The sequence below is a fragment of the Xenopus laevis genome, chromosome 1L (genome assembly GCF_017654675.1).
Source record: "Xenopus laevis strain J_2021 chromosome 1L, Xenopus_laevis_v10.1, whole genome shotgun sequence".
In the NCBI taxonomy this organism is placed as follows: Eukaryota; Metazoa; Chordata; class Amphibia; order Anura; family Pipidae; genus Xenopus; species Xenopus laevis.
The window spans coordinates 171,849,861-171,868,725 of record NC_054371.1 but is presented as its reverse complement, the minus strand read 5'-3'; the positions used below and the strand labels follow the sequence as shown (position 1 = coordinate 171,868,725).

Below are 18,865 nucleotides of genomic sequence, written 5' to 3'. Positions count from 1 at the left end.
TTGTCAGTGGCGCGTGAGCTGCCGGGGGGGCCCTGAGGGGGTGCGGGCCCTGGCCCGCTCGCACCCCCTGCTCCCCTGGTAGTTCCGCCACTGCAGGATGCCAAATTTGGTCTTTTTTTAGCAAAATGGCATGACTATTGGTGCCCTGTCCAAAATTTGAACAGCTACATATGTGGCTACAGCAGGGTAAATCCTGGTTGGTTGATACTCCCCCATTATAAGTATAACGAGTCATCAGCTGACCAACAAGCAGTCACACATCTGTAGTGATACTATTGATTACCATTTGAGTTTAAATTAAGTAGATTGATGTGGTTTAGTCATTGTTGTGGGGACAAAACACACAACCTAAGGATTTTCACCTTTTCTGAACACCCTTCCTATATTAGCTAGTATCCTTCAAATAAAGTGCCTTCAGCTCCCATTCTTACTAGGGATGCACCGAATCCAGGATTTGGTTTGGGATTCAGCCTTTTTCAGCCGGATTCGCCAAATCCTTCTGCCTGGCCCAACCGAATCCTAATTTGCGTATGCAAATTAGCGGCAGGGAAGGGAATTCACGTGACTTTTTATCACAAAACAAGGAAGTAAAAAATGTTTTCCCCTTCCCACCCCTAATTTGCATATGCTAATTAGGATTTAGTTTTGGTTCGATATCTTTCACGAAGGATTTGTGGGTTCGGCCGAATCCAAAATAGTGGATTTGGTGCGTCCCTAATTCTTACCCAGTGAACCAGTGAAATACCTGCTAGATGGCAATCCCAGGGCCAGGATAATTTAGCAGTTCTGGAAACTGACATCTATGGTTACTACTGGTTACAAGGTACAAGCAGTAGGGCCTCACCAGCTGGCCTTTGCCTAACACCCAGAACTGCCCATAACCCTGCCATCAGTAGTAACATGGTACACTTACACCAGGATGAGCCACACATAGGAGGAGACTTGTTACAATCCAATCATTTCATTTAATCATGTTTATTTTTATGCAGGAAAGATCTGTACTAAAACAGTCCCCAGTGAGAGCTGCTACTTCTCCATTGCATCAATGTAACACCAGTTCCGCTGCTTTAAGGGCAAAAATACGCGCTGCTATTTCAGGAGATTAGTCGCCCCTGAACTGCCTTCCCGTTGCCTAGAATGTAAATAGCCGGTGGGATGGCACTCGGAACGCTTTGGATTTCCGAAGTCACCCAAAGTTTCCTCATGAGGTAATTTCGGGCGACTTTGGAAAACAAAGCGTTACATTCTAGCCGGCGGGAAGGCAGCTCGGGGAGATTAGTTGCCCCGAAGAAGAAGCAATTTGCCGCTGGGCAACTAATCTCCCAAAATAGCAGCGTGTCTCTGCCCTTAAGCTGGCCATAGATGCAAAGATCTGATCGTATGAATCGAGGATTCGTACGATTTCCGGACCGTGTGTGGAGAGTCCCGACATTTTTCGTCCGGCAGAGATCGGTCGTTTGGTCGATCGGACAGGTTAAAAGATTTCTGTTGGCTGTGGGTAATATCTCTGCATGTATTGCCGATCTGACGATTTTCAGTGGGAGACTGTTACCAGCTTTGTCGGCCATAACTTTCGTTCGATTGCTGTCAAGGCCAGAACATCGGCTGATCTGTTCTTTTCTACTTTATTTGATCTGAATGGTAAGACTTTGATCTGAATGGTTAGTGGCAGGTCGGGAGATGGGGAAGTCCGATCGTATGTACCTTTGCGTCTGTGGCCAGCTTTAGGGTTTAGTGCACTGATTTCCAAACACTGGCTGCTTCCTGATGAAGAATTGGGGTGAATATATTTTAGTTTCTGCTAGCTACACCTCCCATGCATTTGTTGTTCTATATATTGCTGAAACTATGACTGGACCAGGCTGATATTTCCCTAGGTCTGTTCTCATTTCATGAGCTAAGGGACACCCTAAACCAAAGCTGGACCTCCAGGTAGTGTTGAATTGAGACAGTTTGACATGCTGTGGGCTAGAGGATCTCAGGGAGCCAATCAGAACTGTAGCCATTGGCAATAAGCCATTTGTAGGCATGTGAATAATCGGCTGCCTGTTTTGCTGCATGACATCCCGGCAATAAAACAAAACACAGAAGAGCGAGGAAGAAGAGCCGAGTGCTTTGTGTGTAAACAATGGAGTTGTGGCAGATTCCTGCGCTTGGGAACATTGACTTTGCTGCTCAGATTGTGCGACTGGTCGGCTGCAGCCAGGGAAAGTGTGGGATTGGGGCACTGGGACCCCATGTGGAGGGGATTCAGCCGTTCCGACCCATTGCAAACTAATCAACGTGTCAGCTTCACCTTTCTCATGCAAAGTAGCTGCAGCGGGGCGGGACCCACATCCCGGGACACAGGCTTCTCCCAAACAGCTGCTGCGGCACCAGAGAGAGAGGGAGAGAGAGAGAGAGAGGGAGGATCATGAAGGGAGGAGTGTCGCTGCTCTCACACTCACACACACACAGGGTTCTGATCCCAAGGAGAAGGAAGCCGACTAGGCAACAGGAGCCCGAGCAGCAGCCCCAGGTGAGCCCAGTCCCAGGGCCAGTTATGCAGCGCTGACTCCGGCGCCAGTGATTCGCTGTCAGCCCGGGGCAAACTTCAGCTGGCAGTTGGGCTGCGCGTTGCGTTGGACATGGATGTAAGTGGTGGTACCGGGTTGCTCCGCGGCACCGCGCTCCTTCTTGTCCTGGCAGCCGCTCTCTGCTCCGCCATCAGCTCCATCAACCCGGACAGAAGTGGAGACGGGAGGTGCCAAGCCATCGAGATCCCTATGTGCAAAGATATCGGCTACAACATGACCAGGATGCCCAACCTAATGGGCCACGAGAACCAGAAGGAGGCGGCCATCCAGTTGCACGAGTTCGCCCCGCTGGTGGAGTACGGCTGTCACAGTCACCTCAAGTTCTTCCTGTGCTCCCTATACGCGCCCATGTGCACCGAGCAGGTCTCCACCCCCATCCCAGCCTGCAGGGTGATGTGCGAGCAGGCCAGGCTCAAGTGCTCCCCCATCATGGAGCAGTTCAACTTCAAGTGGCCCGACTCACTGGACTGCAGTAAGCTGCCCAACAAGAACGATCCCAACTACCTGTGCATGGAAGCCCCGAACAATGGCACAGACGAGACACCCAGGGGTTCCAGCATGCTGCCCCCCATCTTCAGACCCCAGAGACCCAGTAGTGGCCATGAGATTTACCCCAAGGATCCCACAAGCAGGAGCAGCTGTGAGAATTCTGGCAAGTTCCACCACGTGGAGAAAAGTGCCTCCTGTGCCCCCCTGTGCAGCTCCTCTGTGGATGTGTACTGGAGCAAGGATGACAAGAAGTTTGCCTTTATCTGGATAGCCATCTGGTCCATCCTGTGCTTCTTCTCAAGCGCCTTCACTGTCCTCACGTTCTTGGTGGACCCCTTGCGTTTTAAATACCCCGAGAGGCCTATCATCTTCCTGTCTATGTGCTACTGTGTCTACTCCGTGGGATACATTATTCGCCTCTTTGCTGGAGCCGACAGCATCGCCTGTGACCGAGACAGTGGGCAGCTCTATGTTATCCAGGAAGGTTTGGAAAGTACAGGTTGCACCATAGTCTTCCTAATTCTCTATTACTTTGGCATGGCCAGCTCTTTATGGTGGGTGATATTAACCTTGACTTGGTTTTTGGCTGCTGGCAAAAAGTGGGGGCACGAAGCAATTGAAGCCAACAGCAGCTACTTCCATTTAGCCGCCTGGGCAATTCCTGCTGTAAAGACCATTATGATTCTGGTGATGAGGCGGGTGGCTGGAGATGAGCTAACAGGGGTATGTTATGTTGGGAGCATGGATGTCAATGCCCTCACTGGCTTTGTGCTAATACCCTTAGCCTGCTATCTTATTATTGGCACCTCCTTTATCCTTTCTGGCTTTGTAGCCCTTTTCCACATTAGGAGGGTCATGAAAACAGGTGGGGAGAACACAGACAAACTGGAGAAACTCATGGTGAGGATCGGGGTCTTCTCTGTCCTGTACACTGTCCCAGCCACTTGCGTCATCGCTTGCTACTTCTACGAACGCCTTAATATGGATTTCTGGAAAATCCTGGCGACGCAAGACAAGTGCAAAATGGACAGTCAAACCAAAACCCTGGACTGCACCATGACCAGCTCTATCCCAGCAGTAGAGATCTTTATGGTAAAAATATTTATGCTTTTAGTGGTGGGCATCACGAGCGGCATGTGGATATGGACTTCCAAAACTGTGCAGTCCTGGCAGAATGTCTTCAGCAAGAGATTAAAGAAGAGGAACAGGAGCAAACCAGCCAGCGTCATCACCAGTGCTGGAATCTACAAAAAGCCCCAACACCCCCCCAAAGTTCACCATGGAAAGTATGAATCGGCCTTACAGTCCCCTACCTGTGTATGAGCCGGGAAAAAAAACAACTTTATTTCTGTTCTAAACACTGTTCAGCCTGGCACGCAAACCAGAGACTACACGCTAAGGGACAAGCAGTGCTTTCTACGGAAGCCTAATAGAGAGGGACCACATGCCCAGTTTATTGGGACAAGCAGAACTCTATAGTATATGCCTCCCCCATGCTATTAATTTATGGTCACATGCTAATTAAATAGATAATTTAACAGTTCCATGGAATGGAACCTTAAGGGACTGGGGGGGGGGGGTAAATGAAAAAAAGTTCTGAGAAACTTAAAGGGATGCTAGGGCCAAACTAGAAAGTGCTGTTATTTGAAACAGCATGTGTGTAAGAAATATTTATACAATTTCCAGGTCACTATATAAATAGGTGGGGGAAGCCTTTTGCTTTTGCACACGTTTATACAGAATGTACATTACTGTGTTGGCACAGTAGCAAATGCACCGTGCAACTGAAAATGGCATCCTCCTGCCTGCTGAATTTCAGCGTATGTTCCACAATACAGATCTTTACTTTCCCTTTAATGATACATTGCTGAATGTCACAGGTTCTGTTGCGGAATCGTTTATTGGGTAGAGAGGTTAAAACAGCTGTCATAGAAATTGTAGTTCAGTAAGATCCGCTGCAACAGGGCAGTGCCCACCTAACTTGCTGGCATGCATAGGTTTTGTTTGGCTCTTGGTGTAGCCAGAAGAATTTATGGCTGCCGCTAGGAACTATAGTGCAATATGTTCTCTTTAATGCCCCAGACTTAAAAAGAGAAACAAGTCTCTTGCAACAAAAAAAGCGCTCAGGGGTCCATCCTTCAAAAACCCTTTAGTCTTTGCTCTCCGGGGCTTTTTAATGGAAATCAAGCCAAATGTTATACACGGTGGGTCTGTTTGGTTAAAAAAAAGAGAGAAGGAGAATGGGGGGGTGGATCAATTCAAAGGGCTTATTGACTCTCTATTGTGAAACAAATACTAGCCATGAATAGATCAAAAAAGCACTAGATTTTGCAAAGGGAAACTTTGTATTGTGTGTTGCTCTTTGCTGTGCTCTCCCAGCACAGACTATTATGTCTTGTATATATTTGTAAAATACAGATAATTTTCATGCTTTACTATTTTATTAAAATAAAAAGATGTTTTTTTTTAGTTTGCCATGCGTCTGATGTTGCCTTCAGTGAAGTAGTGATGAGTTTTTGGGGTCTGTGAGGGACACAGCGACATGAGAACTGCACATAAGAACCCCTGGCTGCATTAACAGCCCATTTAGGAGATGAGCCGAGTCTCACCCTAGGGATAACTGGCCAGTCTGATATTCACTTACTCGAAATGGCACCCTATTTATAATGAAGCTTCCTCTTTATTTCCATGTACACCTTGTGTAAATCATAAGCCTGGCTTATTCCTTATTTTTAAACTGTAATAGGAACAGCCATAAAGGCAAAATATTTTGTCGCCTAACCCAGTGGCCAAATTCTGATGGCCGAACTCTTCCCTGATCTTGCTCAGAAAAATCCATTGAACAATATATAATAAAAAGCAAACTCTCTTCTAAATGGGGGGTCATTGGTTGGGACTTTGTCAATTTAATGCAATTGCTCAGAGGGTATCTCAGGCACCCTTTTAACACTGGAGTATTTTAATTTTTGTATAGAATTTATTTTTAGAATTTTTAGAAAATTTATGTTGGTAAGTTCCACATTTACCCCTGAAAAAAAAAAATCAATGCAGTAAACGATACTCACGATGTATGCGTGTGTTTATGTATGTGTGTGTGTGTATATATACAGTATATATATATATATATATATATATATATATATATATATATATATATCATGGAGGGCATACTCACAAAAAAACTGCCTGGGTGCAATGACTCAGCACTGACAGGAGTTGCTTAAAAAATGGAAAAAAAATTTATAGTGCAAAATCAACATTTCGGTCACATATTCAGACCGATTATCTATACCTGCGGGCTTTTATCTAAGTGCTGTACATTGAAGACCCACTCACACACTGTTAACACATTGTAATTTATTTTCTTGGACAGACTTTGTTGCTGATAACACCCAGTATATAATGTTGCTGGAACTGGATACCAAACCTGTGTAAAAATAGCACATACACGTCCCTCTTTCAGACCCTAATATAGTTGAAATCAGAATCAAGTACTCCACAGGCTGCTCTTATACAGTATCATTTACAATCCCAAGCCCAAATTTGTAAAGTTGGTACCAGGGAAGTGTAACTAGAGATACCAAGATGATGAACTACAACTCCCAGAGTCCCCCACACACAGTCAAAGGCTGTTATTATGCCAGTAAGTATTAAATTAATTTTACATTGCTATAAATGTTCACTAGCACATTGGCATATGATCTTTCAGTTTATTCATTTTACTGAGTGAGGCCAAGATCCCTCTAATGAGGTCACATCAGGATCAGATAAAATGTGCCCTCCTGTGGCCGGTGGATTCTCAGTAAAAAAAAAGGCAAACTGCCTGCTTGCTATAAACCTTTGAATGTATGGGAGTTTTTCTCATACAGTTTTTCATTGGTACATATGTAACTTACATTTTGTATTCATGCAATAAGGGCCAGCAATTATCCTTTTTTAAAATGCCCTTCTGAGTCAGAGCCATTGTTTTATGCCAAGCTTTAGACTATATACAGCTTGGAGGTTTACAAAGTCAACTCAGTTTTCCTTAAAGGAATTGTTCAGTGTACAAATAAAAACTGGTTAAATAGATTGTATGTGCAAAATAAAAAATGTTTCTAATATAGTTTGTTAGCCAAAAATGTAATGTATAAAGTCTGGAGTGACTGGATGTCTAATATAATAGCCAGAACACTACTTCCTGCTTTTCAGCTCTCTTGGTTTCCACTGATTGGTTACCAGCCATTGCTTTTGAATCTGAGCTGAATGCTAAGCATCAATTGCAAACTCACTGAACATTTATGTCCCAGGTGGCCCCCCTTCAAGTCGCTGACTAACTCAGAGTTAGAGAGCTGAAAAGCAGGAAGTAGTGTTCTGGCTATTATGTTAGAAATCCAGTCACTCCAGCCTTTATACATTACATTTTTGGCTAACTAACTATATTAGTTAGCCTGTGCAGGGGAGCGCAGGAATAGACGCATTACATTTTTTCCAATGGGGCTGTACTCACACAGGTGCGTGTAGGCGCCGAACGCAGGAAAAATGCTGCACGTTGCGTCTCAATATGCGTTCGGCGCCTACACGCGTCTGTGTGAGTACAGCCCCATTGGAAAAAATTAATGCATCTATCCCTGCGCTCCCCTGCGGCTGAACGCAGAAAAACGGAACACAGGGGAGCGCAGGTAAAAACGCTCCTCTGTAAGAGCCTTTATTCACCTGCAAATATGTTTAAAGTGGGAGTTACCATACTCCTTTTTATAGGCACTTTATGCTTTATAGCACAGACATGGCCTTAAAGCTGCTTTACTTACCAGCAAAAGATTTTCAACAACATAAATATCCCTGAGAATGCAGATACTAAGCTTCTGCTGCCATTCATGGATCCTTTTCAGTATTTTCGATGTTGCTTTAGTCCTCCCCCTTGGTGCAGGTGTTGTGTTGCTAAGAGAGGGTAGGTTTATTTGATACCCATATTGTGCAACTGTATACTGGGTGCCGTTAATGCAGTGCTGTTGCACAAGCTACAGATCAAGTCTCACATACAGTTTCTCCCTTTGCTATATCATAGCATCTGCTTTCAAAGCTGTAACATCACAATCCTGATTTTGGGTGGTTTTTCTTTCTGCAAATGTACCTCCGGTGTATTACAAATAATCTAGGCTCTGATCTAGAACAAAATAAGCACATTTCAAAGGAAGCCCTGACAGTTTACAACACCAGCTACATTCTGGTCACGTGCACCACCTTGCTTGTGGCACTTTTATAAGCATCAGATAAATAAAGATGTTTAGACGCAGGCATGTAGAATACGTTACTTTTGCTGCTGAGATTCATATCCCAGCACCCTTGGGAAAGCTACTTCTGAAGTGTGATGAGAGTTGTAGTTTGGCGGCAGCAGCTGCTACAGCAGACGACTGATAGTGTTTCGTTTAAAGGTATAATATAATATGTTTAAATAATGTATTGTCAGGGCACAATTCCTAAGTAATATTATCAGACAGCACTGGGAGTTGCATCATTCATTCCAATGACCTGCTTTGAGGTGACAATCCCAGACATTAGCTATGCTCATTCATTTGTTATTTTTACCTCTTTACTAAAATGCCCGAACCCGACTGGCTCTCAGCTGACCCAATGTGCATGTGCCAACAGACTTTGTTCTTTTTTTGCCAAATATAAGATGTAAAAAAAAAAAATGCTGATGGACTGTGCACCCCTTTGAAAAGTTGCTAGAGCTAATCCTGTTAAAGTTCACCCCTATTAGATGCACAAGAAGGTATTTCCCTAAGCCAGAAGTGTTCAAAGACAGGCTCCTATATAACGTTACAGCCTTGGATCTTGAAAGGAGAGAATGTAGCAGGCCCTATTCAATTTAGCAGATCGTTCCAGCACATCAGTTAAGAGAAACTGCGGGATATACAAATATGGTTATTTTTTTGGAGGGGGTGGGGGCAGGTAGCTACTTTACTGAAATGAAGATATTGACTTTACCTGTAATTATTTTACATTTATTGTATGCACCTTCTATTACCCTCCTAGCTCCCTTTGTGTAAACCTGGAACCTCCACTCTCCATAGAGGTGAGGCTGAAAACATGGAAGATGAGGGAAGAGGTTAGGAGACAAAAACTTATATTATACCTTTTACTTACCTGTACATCCATCAAATATAAATTTGAATGTAACATTATAAGATGAACAAAAGTGTTATTGGCATTGGCTTTGGGAAAAAAACAAGGGTCAAGCAGAGATTTCTCAGTTCCGTTTAAAACAGCTTTTCAGAGCAAAGACCCATTACGATTTAGGATGGAATTTTTGCCTCCTTTCTATGGGGCAAATTTACTTACTTCCGAAGTTGCGCCAGCGTTGGCTTCGCCGCACTTCACCACACTTCGCCGCTAATTCACTAAAATCCGAAGTTGCACTCGGGGAGGTGAAAGGTAGCGAAGTTGCGCTAGCGTTAATTCGGCGAGCAAAGCGACGTTACGCTAGCGATGCCTAATAAGTAGCGATAGAGTAGGTCCACTTCGCTAGCGAATTTACACCAGCACCCGTTAGTAAATCGGCGAAGTAACGAATTGACGTCACGCTGACGAATTTGCGCTAGCGTTAGCCGCTTATCGCTTTAGTGAATTTGTCCCTATATTCCATAGCAAAGGAAAAGTGCTCCACAAAGGCAGTGACAGCCTTCACAATAATAATGGCACAACCTAGGGAGTATTTAGAGCAATTTCATATACCAAGCGATGTTTGACATTAATATACAGTACATGCCCCTTCAGATTCTCCAGTTAGTTTACTATATTGCACCTCACACCATTAACATTTTGGGGCTTAAGGTAACAGACATATTGGGAATGTCTTGGTAATGGGGCAAATATTATAGCTTGTCATTGTGGCCACTGTTGTAGTTAGAAATTCCTGGGACAACAAGAAACAATCTATTCTATTTGGGGCCTGACTCAAACCTTAAAGGAACAGTAACACCAAAAAAAGAAAGTGTTTTGAAGTAATGAAAATGTAATTTACTGTTGTGCTGCACTGGTAAAACTGGTGTGGTTGCTTCAGAAACACTACTATAGTTTATATAAACAAGCTGCTTTGTAGCCATGGGGGCAGCCATTTAAGCTTAAAAAGGAGAAAAGGCACAGGATACATAGCCGATAACACATAAGCTCTGCAGCATACAATGAGATTCTTCAGAGCTTATGTTATCTGCTATGTGTCCTGTGCTGGAATGGCTGCCCCCATGGTTACACAGCAGCTTGTTTATATAAACTATAGTTGTTTTTCTGAAGCAAACACAGCAGTTTTGCCAGTGCAGGGCACCAGTCCATTAAAGTGTCTTTCCTTTAAAACACTCATTTTTTTGGTGTTACAGTTCCTTTAAGGAGGTTGATATGTTTTGCACATGCTATATTGATAGTTATTATTATCATTCTGGACCCCCACAGGAACCTCTATACACCTAGGCCCCCCATGAGGTGCTGGATCTGTTTTTCAGGAGTCTCTGCATTATTGCTCTTGGTAGTTTAGGAATATGTGGTGCCTTACTGTAACCACAGGAATGTTTCTTCATGCACCTAAACAAAACAAATGTAGCCTGAGAGTGACTTGGCAAGTAACAATGTAATTTAAACCATGCAACTAAAAACCCCTGTTTTTGTTATGCATGTGCACAAATACTAAACAGGGAACGCACTTTGTAAGTATGCAGTAAAAATGTAACTCCAGTTAAACGTCAGTGAAGCTATGAAAGAACCTATATCTATATGTATGTACTGTAGTCCAGAAACGCAAGCTTACATATTTGGAATTTGTGGCCTTGGCCCTCAGGCTTGCCTGCTCAGTGTTCCACTTAAAAGGGATTTAAATGCTAAAATGAAAGTTGCTGTGAGTTGCAGTTGAAGTAAAGAGCCACAGGCTGAATGACCCTAATAGTGAGGCCACGTCAGTACTGTGACCTGAATGAAGGCATTAGGCCTCAGGGCAGCAGCAAGTTACCTAACCTCATAACATACACTGCTAATTATAAGAATTATATTTACTTTGTTCAGAACTGCCATTAATGAGTTATAATAAGGCACTGCCTACCAGTGGTTTATGTGTTTTTTTAAATAGTTGTGGAACTCCAATTTATACACACACATATATTGTTTGTCTTTTTTTTTTTTCATCAGATGTTTCCCAGTATTGTGTTTAAGGCAGCCGTTACTATCCCTGATGGCAGTGATAAATCACTCGTTGCTTTTAAATGGTGGGCATGTTGATTATCTGGTCTTGGTGCTTGCTTTGATCAAAAGTGACAGGCTTGTCAGTTTTCTGGCATTTTGCCCCAGTTCTATTCTTCCCTCAGGGAAGATCAGCACCTGTTTGAATATGCAGGCTCCTTTACCTCACCACCCTCCAGCACTTTGGAGTTCACCCTTGTAAGCATATGATATATGATGTCTGCGGAGATAAAAGGGTTAAATAAGCTTTAGTCTTACACTTTGTATACTGCAGCACTTTTTCCTACAGCCAAACTGGTAGCAGAAGGCTTCCTGCTCTGGTAGAAGAGAGACATGTTGTAACAGATACATTTATATGTAAAACGTTCCAAATCGTGACAGATCTGTAAATTGTATTTTCCAGTAGTCTGAGAGAAGCGATTTGTCTTCCAGCCTGTCAGGAATCTCTGCTCGGCTTCTGGGATCTCCAGTCTGAATCCCTCTAGCTGCTGTTCAATGACAACTTCTAGACTTATTATTATTATTATCATCATCACATATTTATACAGCGCCAACAAATTTTGCAGTGCTGTACAACAGAAAGGCATATACAATACTAATCGATACAGGGGGTAAAGGAGCCATGATTACAATATAAAGCTTTCCCTGACAACCAAATGTAGGGCTACTGGAGCATTTTCAGCTCAACAAAAGCTGCAGGTTGGAGCAATAAGCGCCTGTAAACTTTTCTTTATTGTTTCAAAGTAATACACACAGAGTAGATGACATTCCACAATTAAATATAGTTTACCAATTCTAATTATATTAATTGTTCACATTGCAACGTAAGGCTAGATAGTTAGTATATAGTAGGGTTGCCTCCTGTCCGGTTTTGACCCGGACAGCCCGGTATTTTGAGGGGCTGCCCGGGCCTATACTTCCTGCCTGGTTTTCCAAATAAGGAAAACCGGAGCGGGATTCCTTTGATTGACACGGCGATCGGCCAATCGCTGATCGCCGCGTCATAGCCCCGCCCACTGACACCACGGGTTGCCCATTGATGTCACAGACACGTCCACTGACGTCACGGACCCACCCCCCGCCCGGTCTCAGCCAGACATAAAGGTGGCAACCCTAGTATAGAGGCACAGAGTGGATGTATAACACATAGACCTGGTTAGTAATTTGCAAGGTTAAGGCAGGTAGGGCTATGGCACATATGGTAGTTTGACTGCCATTACGTGCGGTGGCAGCTAAAACGACATTACTCATCCCCAGCTGCTTTCCATTCACTTGAAATTGAAGCCATTTGCAACCTGTGCAAGCGTTTATGGCTGGTAGTAATCAAGGCACCTCATGTGTCATAGCCTTTAAAGGACCAGTAACATCAAATTTTTTTAAAAAAAAATTGTTTGTGTACTAAGCAAAAAAAAAAACAGCAACACATATTAAACTTTAAACTCGCAAAGTCTTTATTTAGAAATATCTTACCGAATCTCCGCTTGTGCTCCTCTTCAGAAAAGGCAATGTGCGGCGCTCAGTTTCTCCTCCCTGGCTATCTCTTATAAGGAAGACAGGTAGGAGAAATCGAGCACCACATAATGGATCTCCTGATCACCTATTCTGAAGAGGAGCACAATCTGAGATTAGGTAAATTATTTCTAAATAAAGACTTTGTGATTTTAAAGTTTAATATGTGTTGGTGTTTTTGTTTCATAGTATACAAACAAATTTTTTTTAAAAAAAATGTCATGTTACTGATCCTTTAACAGAGCAGCAGTGGTGTAACTAGATGTTACTGGGCCCCACAGCAAATTTAGGGACCCAAAACATCAGTAAATCAACCAATTCTACTAAAATATATTGAAATTGCTCTTCAAATGGATTGTCGGAAATAATCATTCACATTTCTTATTTTAGTTCTAAAATGGTTAATAAAAAAAAACAATTAAAAAAAAATTGCTCATTAATTATGGCATTTCTAGGACTCTACACTCCTGTGCCCCCCTGCAGCCGCAGGGTCTGCTTCTTCTGTAGTTATGCCCCTGCTGAGCAGGTTTAGGGGACCTTAAAAAGCCAACTTGTAGTTGGTGATGGTGGAACCTTAGGACAGAGAGAAAATTAGGTTTTTGCAAAAGTGTCTTTTTTAGGAGTAAGGACTCTGCACATACATGTCTCTGGCTGAAGTATTTGCCTCCTGGTGTGCTTTAGTATTCAGCAGAATAGTAGGGATAAGCGCATCTCCAAAACCCTCACTAGCATTATGTCCATTGATCTGTTCAAAATAGCACTCAGGCCAGCATAGCAGTCAGGAATGGGGTTTATAAGGGTCGCCACACAAACCAGTGTATTATTTGAGTGAGACTACAGTTAAAATACAAGTTGCTGCTACAAAACAAACTGTTTGGCTACAAGCACAATGATACTTTAACTACTTTTTAAAAAAGTAACAGAAGTTTGATAAATGGATGTATGGATTCCCAGTGGAAATATATTTTTATGATGGTGCTGCCCTCTCTGTTATAAGAGAATTATAAACCTGCAGGCCAGTCAGCCACATCACAGTGGAGAGGTGCCGGCCCATATGCCACACTGGGGTAACGGTCAGCCCACTTTTCTGTTATGCTTAGCACCCCATTCATCAGCCAAATGGTAAGAATAACAAGCTCACCTCGAGATAAAGGGCCAGATTCAATTCAGCGAGAAAAAAGTTATCTTATGGTTTATCACGGGAAAAGTCATGGACGATATTCAATTCAAGGAGAAAATTTCTCCAAATTCACTTCCAGTTTTTTCCCATAGACTTCAATAGAGTTTTCACATAATAAACCATGAGATAAGTTTTTCTGAATTGAATCTCATCCGTGACTTTTCAAGTAATAAACCCTTTTCTTACTGAATTGAATCTAGTCCAAAATCTGGAAACACTTGCCCTTCCTCTAGAGGTTTCTTAACCAGTGGGCCAGAACCCAAAAATGAGTCTTGGTGCTGTTTAGAGTGAGTAAATAATTTAACCGTTCCTTGATTTCTATTAGAAACATGCCTTTTGTTCATTATACATGATTAAGCGCAAATGTGCCCCATGATACAACTCTAAAAAACACACCTAGATCTGCAGAAAACATACTTTGCATAAAGCATTGGTTTCCTTTCTTCCCCCTAATCTCTGCAAATCTTTTATTTGTTATTCGATTCTATAGGAATCTTGATGGCCTGGATTAATTTTACATTTTTTGTGTGTCCCAATGTAGCCAAAGTGAAAGAATGAAGTAAGCACTAACAATGGTGGTCAGTTCAGTTTGTGAATGCACGGAGCATATCGAATTGCAATTACCCAAGCGCTATTGTGTTGTGACTTCGAGTGAAGGGAAAAAGCTTACTCAGGAGAAGGACAGGACAGATGTTAGAGCACATTAATCTAGCCAGGCCATTCTTTAGCTATGACAGTCAGGCTGTTTACAAAAACTTCAGGGGATTCTTAATTGTAAGGCTTTTGCTACAGGAAGAAAAACTTCAATTTTGCGATCCTAGAAGAATGACAATAATTCTAAATCTTGTAAACATGAACTTGCGCTGACCTCAAGCTGGTTAGGCCAGTTCTCAAAATGTCTCAAGAAAGCTGCCAGTCTTTCCCAGGATTAATAGTTAAAGAATTGCTAATAATATCAGCGCATTAGGGTGTTTGTGTCTGTAGGTGGGACATGTGACAGGGTTCATGGCACTAAAGCCAAAAAGCTAAATAATTAGCAATAAATATATTCTCCTCTGTATAATGTAGGGAATTGAACTTATGCATCAGTGAGACTGCCAGCCACTGATGCAAGGGGGAAAACAAGGGGAAATACACTCAACCCTTAGCTAGGGACTGACTAAGGATATCATTGGGTGGTTACATCCTTAATGCTCAAGCCTAGACTCCCTTGTGCACTGGGGGGGAAGGGGGGTGATCCATAATGTGGGATTAAGAGGTCTTTTGGGGTGGCCTGTTGCTCTGAGGAAACTGGCTGAATCCGTTACTGGGGATTGCTATACAAAGTAAAAAAATGAAGATAAAATTAGAAAATGTAGGGAATTGAACTTATGCATCAGTGAGACTGCCAGCCACTGATGCAAGGGGGAAAACAAGGGGAAATACACTCAACCCTTAGCTAGGGACTGACTAAGGATATCATTGGGTGGTTACATCCTTAATGCTCAAGCCTAGACTCCCTTGTGCACTGGGGGGGAAGGGGGGTGATCCATAATGTGGGATTAAGAGGTCTTTTGGGGTGGCCTGTTGCTCTGAGGAAACTGGCTGAATCCGTTACTGGGGATTGCTATACAAAGTAAAAAAATGAAGATAAAATTAGAAAATATTTTATTCAAAGTAACATTTTAAAAGACATACGTGTAGACCCCATAGTTCTGTGCCTTACGCGTTTTGTACCAACCGATACTTATTCATAGGATTGCTATACAAAGTAAAACAATATATAAACCACTACTGGCAGTATTACACATAAAGACATTTATTAGGTTCTGAAAAAAACGAAAGCAAAACCATTCTCAACAACAGAGGGGGGTCTTAGTGTTCCAGGGCCCCAAAACCTCTTCCACCTAATACATTTCACACCATTGGGTGCTTCATCAGAAGAGTGACATCCTACGGGACTTCAATTTTTATATATAAACAATACATCTTGCAGAGCATTAGACTAAATATAATAAATATAACATAGTATTTATGTTATATTTATGTCACAAAATTAAAAACTGTCAACTGACGTACAAAAAAAAAATATTCTGTTTGAATTGTGATCCCTACATACTGTGAAAGATCTTCCTGAAAGTACAGTACAAGTGTAAGGCTAAAGGCACAGACAATATCTTTTTTTTTGGCAGATGAAATTTACTTTAGGGGGGGGGCAAAATTCTTTGTGGACCTTCAGTCTCATACCTGTGTTGAAAAGAAAAGAATCACTAGTTCTTGCATCAAAAGGGTCTCTGTATAGGCAATATGTTGCAACCCTACACAACTATTATTTGGCAAAGGTCTAATCTTGTAACTAAAAATCGAATTTACATGAAGTTGCCTATAGAAGTTAAAATACAAGGTAATACAAAGTAAGCAATCCTTCATGACCCCACTGAAAATTAACCCTGGACTCAAAGGCTTAAGACGTACTATAGGCATAAATATTTGTTCCATTTTGAAAACTCATTTCACTAATCCTTCTCCTATATAAACCTCTAGAAATCCGACTGCAAAGGGGAGAATGATTAGCTTTTGTATTCTGCCTCATTTAGCTCTGTCAAGTTGGCAACAAACAAAATCGTCTTCCCAGCACTACTTGGTTACAAATGTTTGTGTGCCTTGGGGTGATCCGTTCTGGTGGTGGAAACAGAGATTAAAGAGGCAATTTTAATAGTTCTGTTCCAAATGATTCTGCAGCATCCAGTTTGATTATACTAATCTCTGCAGCTCCTAGTGAGTCCTGGTGACATTCAAAGCTTTCATCTCTCACTACTGATGTGTGATTTTTGTCAGATAAATAGTGGAGAAAAAACAAAACATGATTGTGTTTCAGCCAGTTGCCAAATGTTTCTGAACTTTGGGGAAACTCCTAAAAAAAAAACTCTTCAGGCCTCCTGCTTCCCACTGCTAGGATTATGAAAGGGAGAAAGAAGGAGGAACACTAACAAAAAGCAACAGTCATACTGAGAAGGAACTTGGAGGACAGAAGGAAATGTATCAAAGTTAGACAATATACAACAAGCAGAAAATACCATCAAATCCAATTAACGCTGCAGCTACATTTCCTGACAAGGTCCACTCTGACTCTAAACATCAGTGATGAATCATCAAATGGATGACAGTGCTAAATAATAACCAAGAACTATAAAAAGCAGGCTAATCCTTATGACTTGCTAACATCGTTTCACCGATTTTTATTTTTTGGTAATGTAATCACCATTCTATTTTGAAATTCCTTTGGGATATTTTTCTATTCTTGCTATAGAATCTATATGTTTGTGTTTTTGTTGTCAGCCTTCCTTTTATCGGTTTCTTAGCTTTTATATAATGCTTTCCCTTTATTCTAATTGACTTTGTGTGATTATTTATAAAGTATGGCATTATTTCATAATAGCCTTTACACAATTTGCACCTGTATCTGTATCTGAAACCTTTAGATGGACATTTGGACTGAGTTTGACTCTTGGAATTCTAATTTAATGTGGTTGGTGGTATGTGTGGATATGTGTTTTGTGGTTGCATGTGGCCCTTCCCTCCACCACTACCATAATTTCCAATTTATATGAGATCCTAGTGCAGCAGTGCCCATACTTTACTAATCCGAGGTCTACTTTTAGTGATGTTTTCCCATTATGACCCAAATCCATAAAAGCATTTTTAGCATTCTGTTCCATGGAAAATATTACTTAAATATTATATTGATTTATGAGAGAATTTATATTGCTATATTTAACAAACAACTATTTCTAATGTAACCTTAGCATAATAAATATCTAAATGAAAAGAATGAAAAAGGAGGTTGATTTAGACAAGCTGTTAGTTGTCTTGAGATCTACTGATCACCAACTAGAGGTCTACTGGTAGATCCTGATCTACCTTTTGTCCTAGTGTTTTAAACTGATTTCTATCACCAATTTTATGCTGTATTATTCAACGGTTACATTATCAATATAGTTTTTCTATGTTACTGGCAGTTAGATTAAGAGTTTGTTAGTTCAAGCAAGCTAAAAGTGCAGCTTGCACTGATTCAAGTGTAAATGCCAGTGAATTCCATAGTTGTTTGAAAAAGGTTTTTTATACTACATTATAGCACTTGTATGGTATGTATGAGACTCCCCTATTGATTTGCTCTCAATAATGTTTACCTGCTTATTATAGTCCTTTTTATTATCTGAGTTTGACATATCTGTCATACACAAAGTAGTATCTGGGGTTACTATTCCGTATCAGTTCCAAATGATCATTCCCAGTTGTCAGAATTTGGATAGTTATATGTTAAGTATATAAAACATTAACTCGTCCTTAAAAGTCTATTGTTTTCCACTACCTCCTCCTAAAGTGGTTTAACAATGGGGGCAATTGTTTCTGCTTCAGTGCCAAGAATAAATATGTGCAACCTACAGTCACTGAGATGGCAGCTTATTGGCCGGTGTATGGGGCCCGCAAATGAGCCTGCCTGATACCTGGCCAAAAATCAGACAGATATTGATTAGTCAGATTTAAAAATCCCGTCAGGGTGAGGATTTCATTGACTTGTTGATATGGTCTTTGCTCAGACAACCTGCATTCCTATCGTTATGATCAGCCTGGTATCGCCCAGCTCAGTGTGGGCATATGGAGGAAAGATATACCACTTTAGTGACCTTGCCAAACAGTGGTGTAACTATAGTGGAAGTGCTTTATCTATAGTTGTTAGATACCCCTCTCCCTAGCAGCTCTCTTACCTTCCCCCGGGACAGGAATGGGGAATGGTGGACATGACCATTCAGAAGGGTAGAGGTAGGTCCAGGAGGGGACTGATGCTTGCACCAGGACCCTCCAAAGATTTTTCCGCAGGGGGGGGGCAGGCACATTCTTATTGTAAAACAAGGTGATCTTT

General features: G+C 41.8%; 1 protein-coding gene across 1 annotated transcript; it reads left to right on the top strand.

The window, feature by feature from the left end:
- The first annotated feature begins 2,149 nt into the window (after nt 1-2,149).
- fzd10.L (frizzled class receptor 10 L homeolog) lies at nt 2,150-4,664 on the top strand. The gene is given in 1 exon segment (NM_001087456.1): nt 2,150-4,664. A coding segment is annotated over 1 exon segment (1,761 nt). The 5' UTR covers nt 2,150-2,627; the 3' UTR covers nt 4,389-4,664.
- Nucleotides 4,665-18,865: the final 14,201 nt, after the last annotated feature.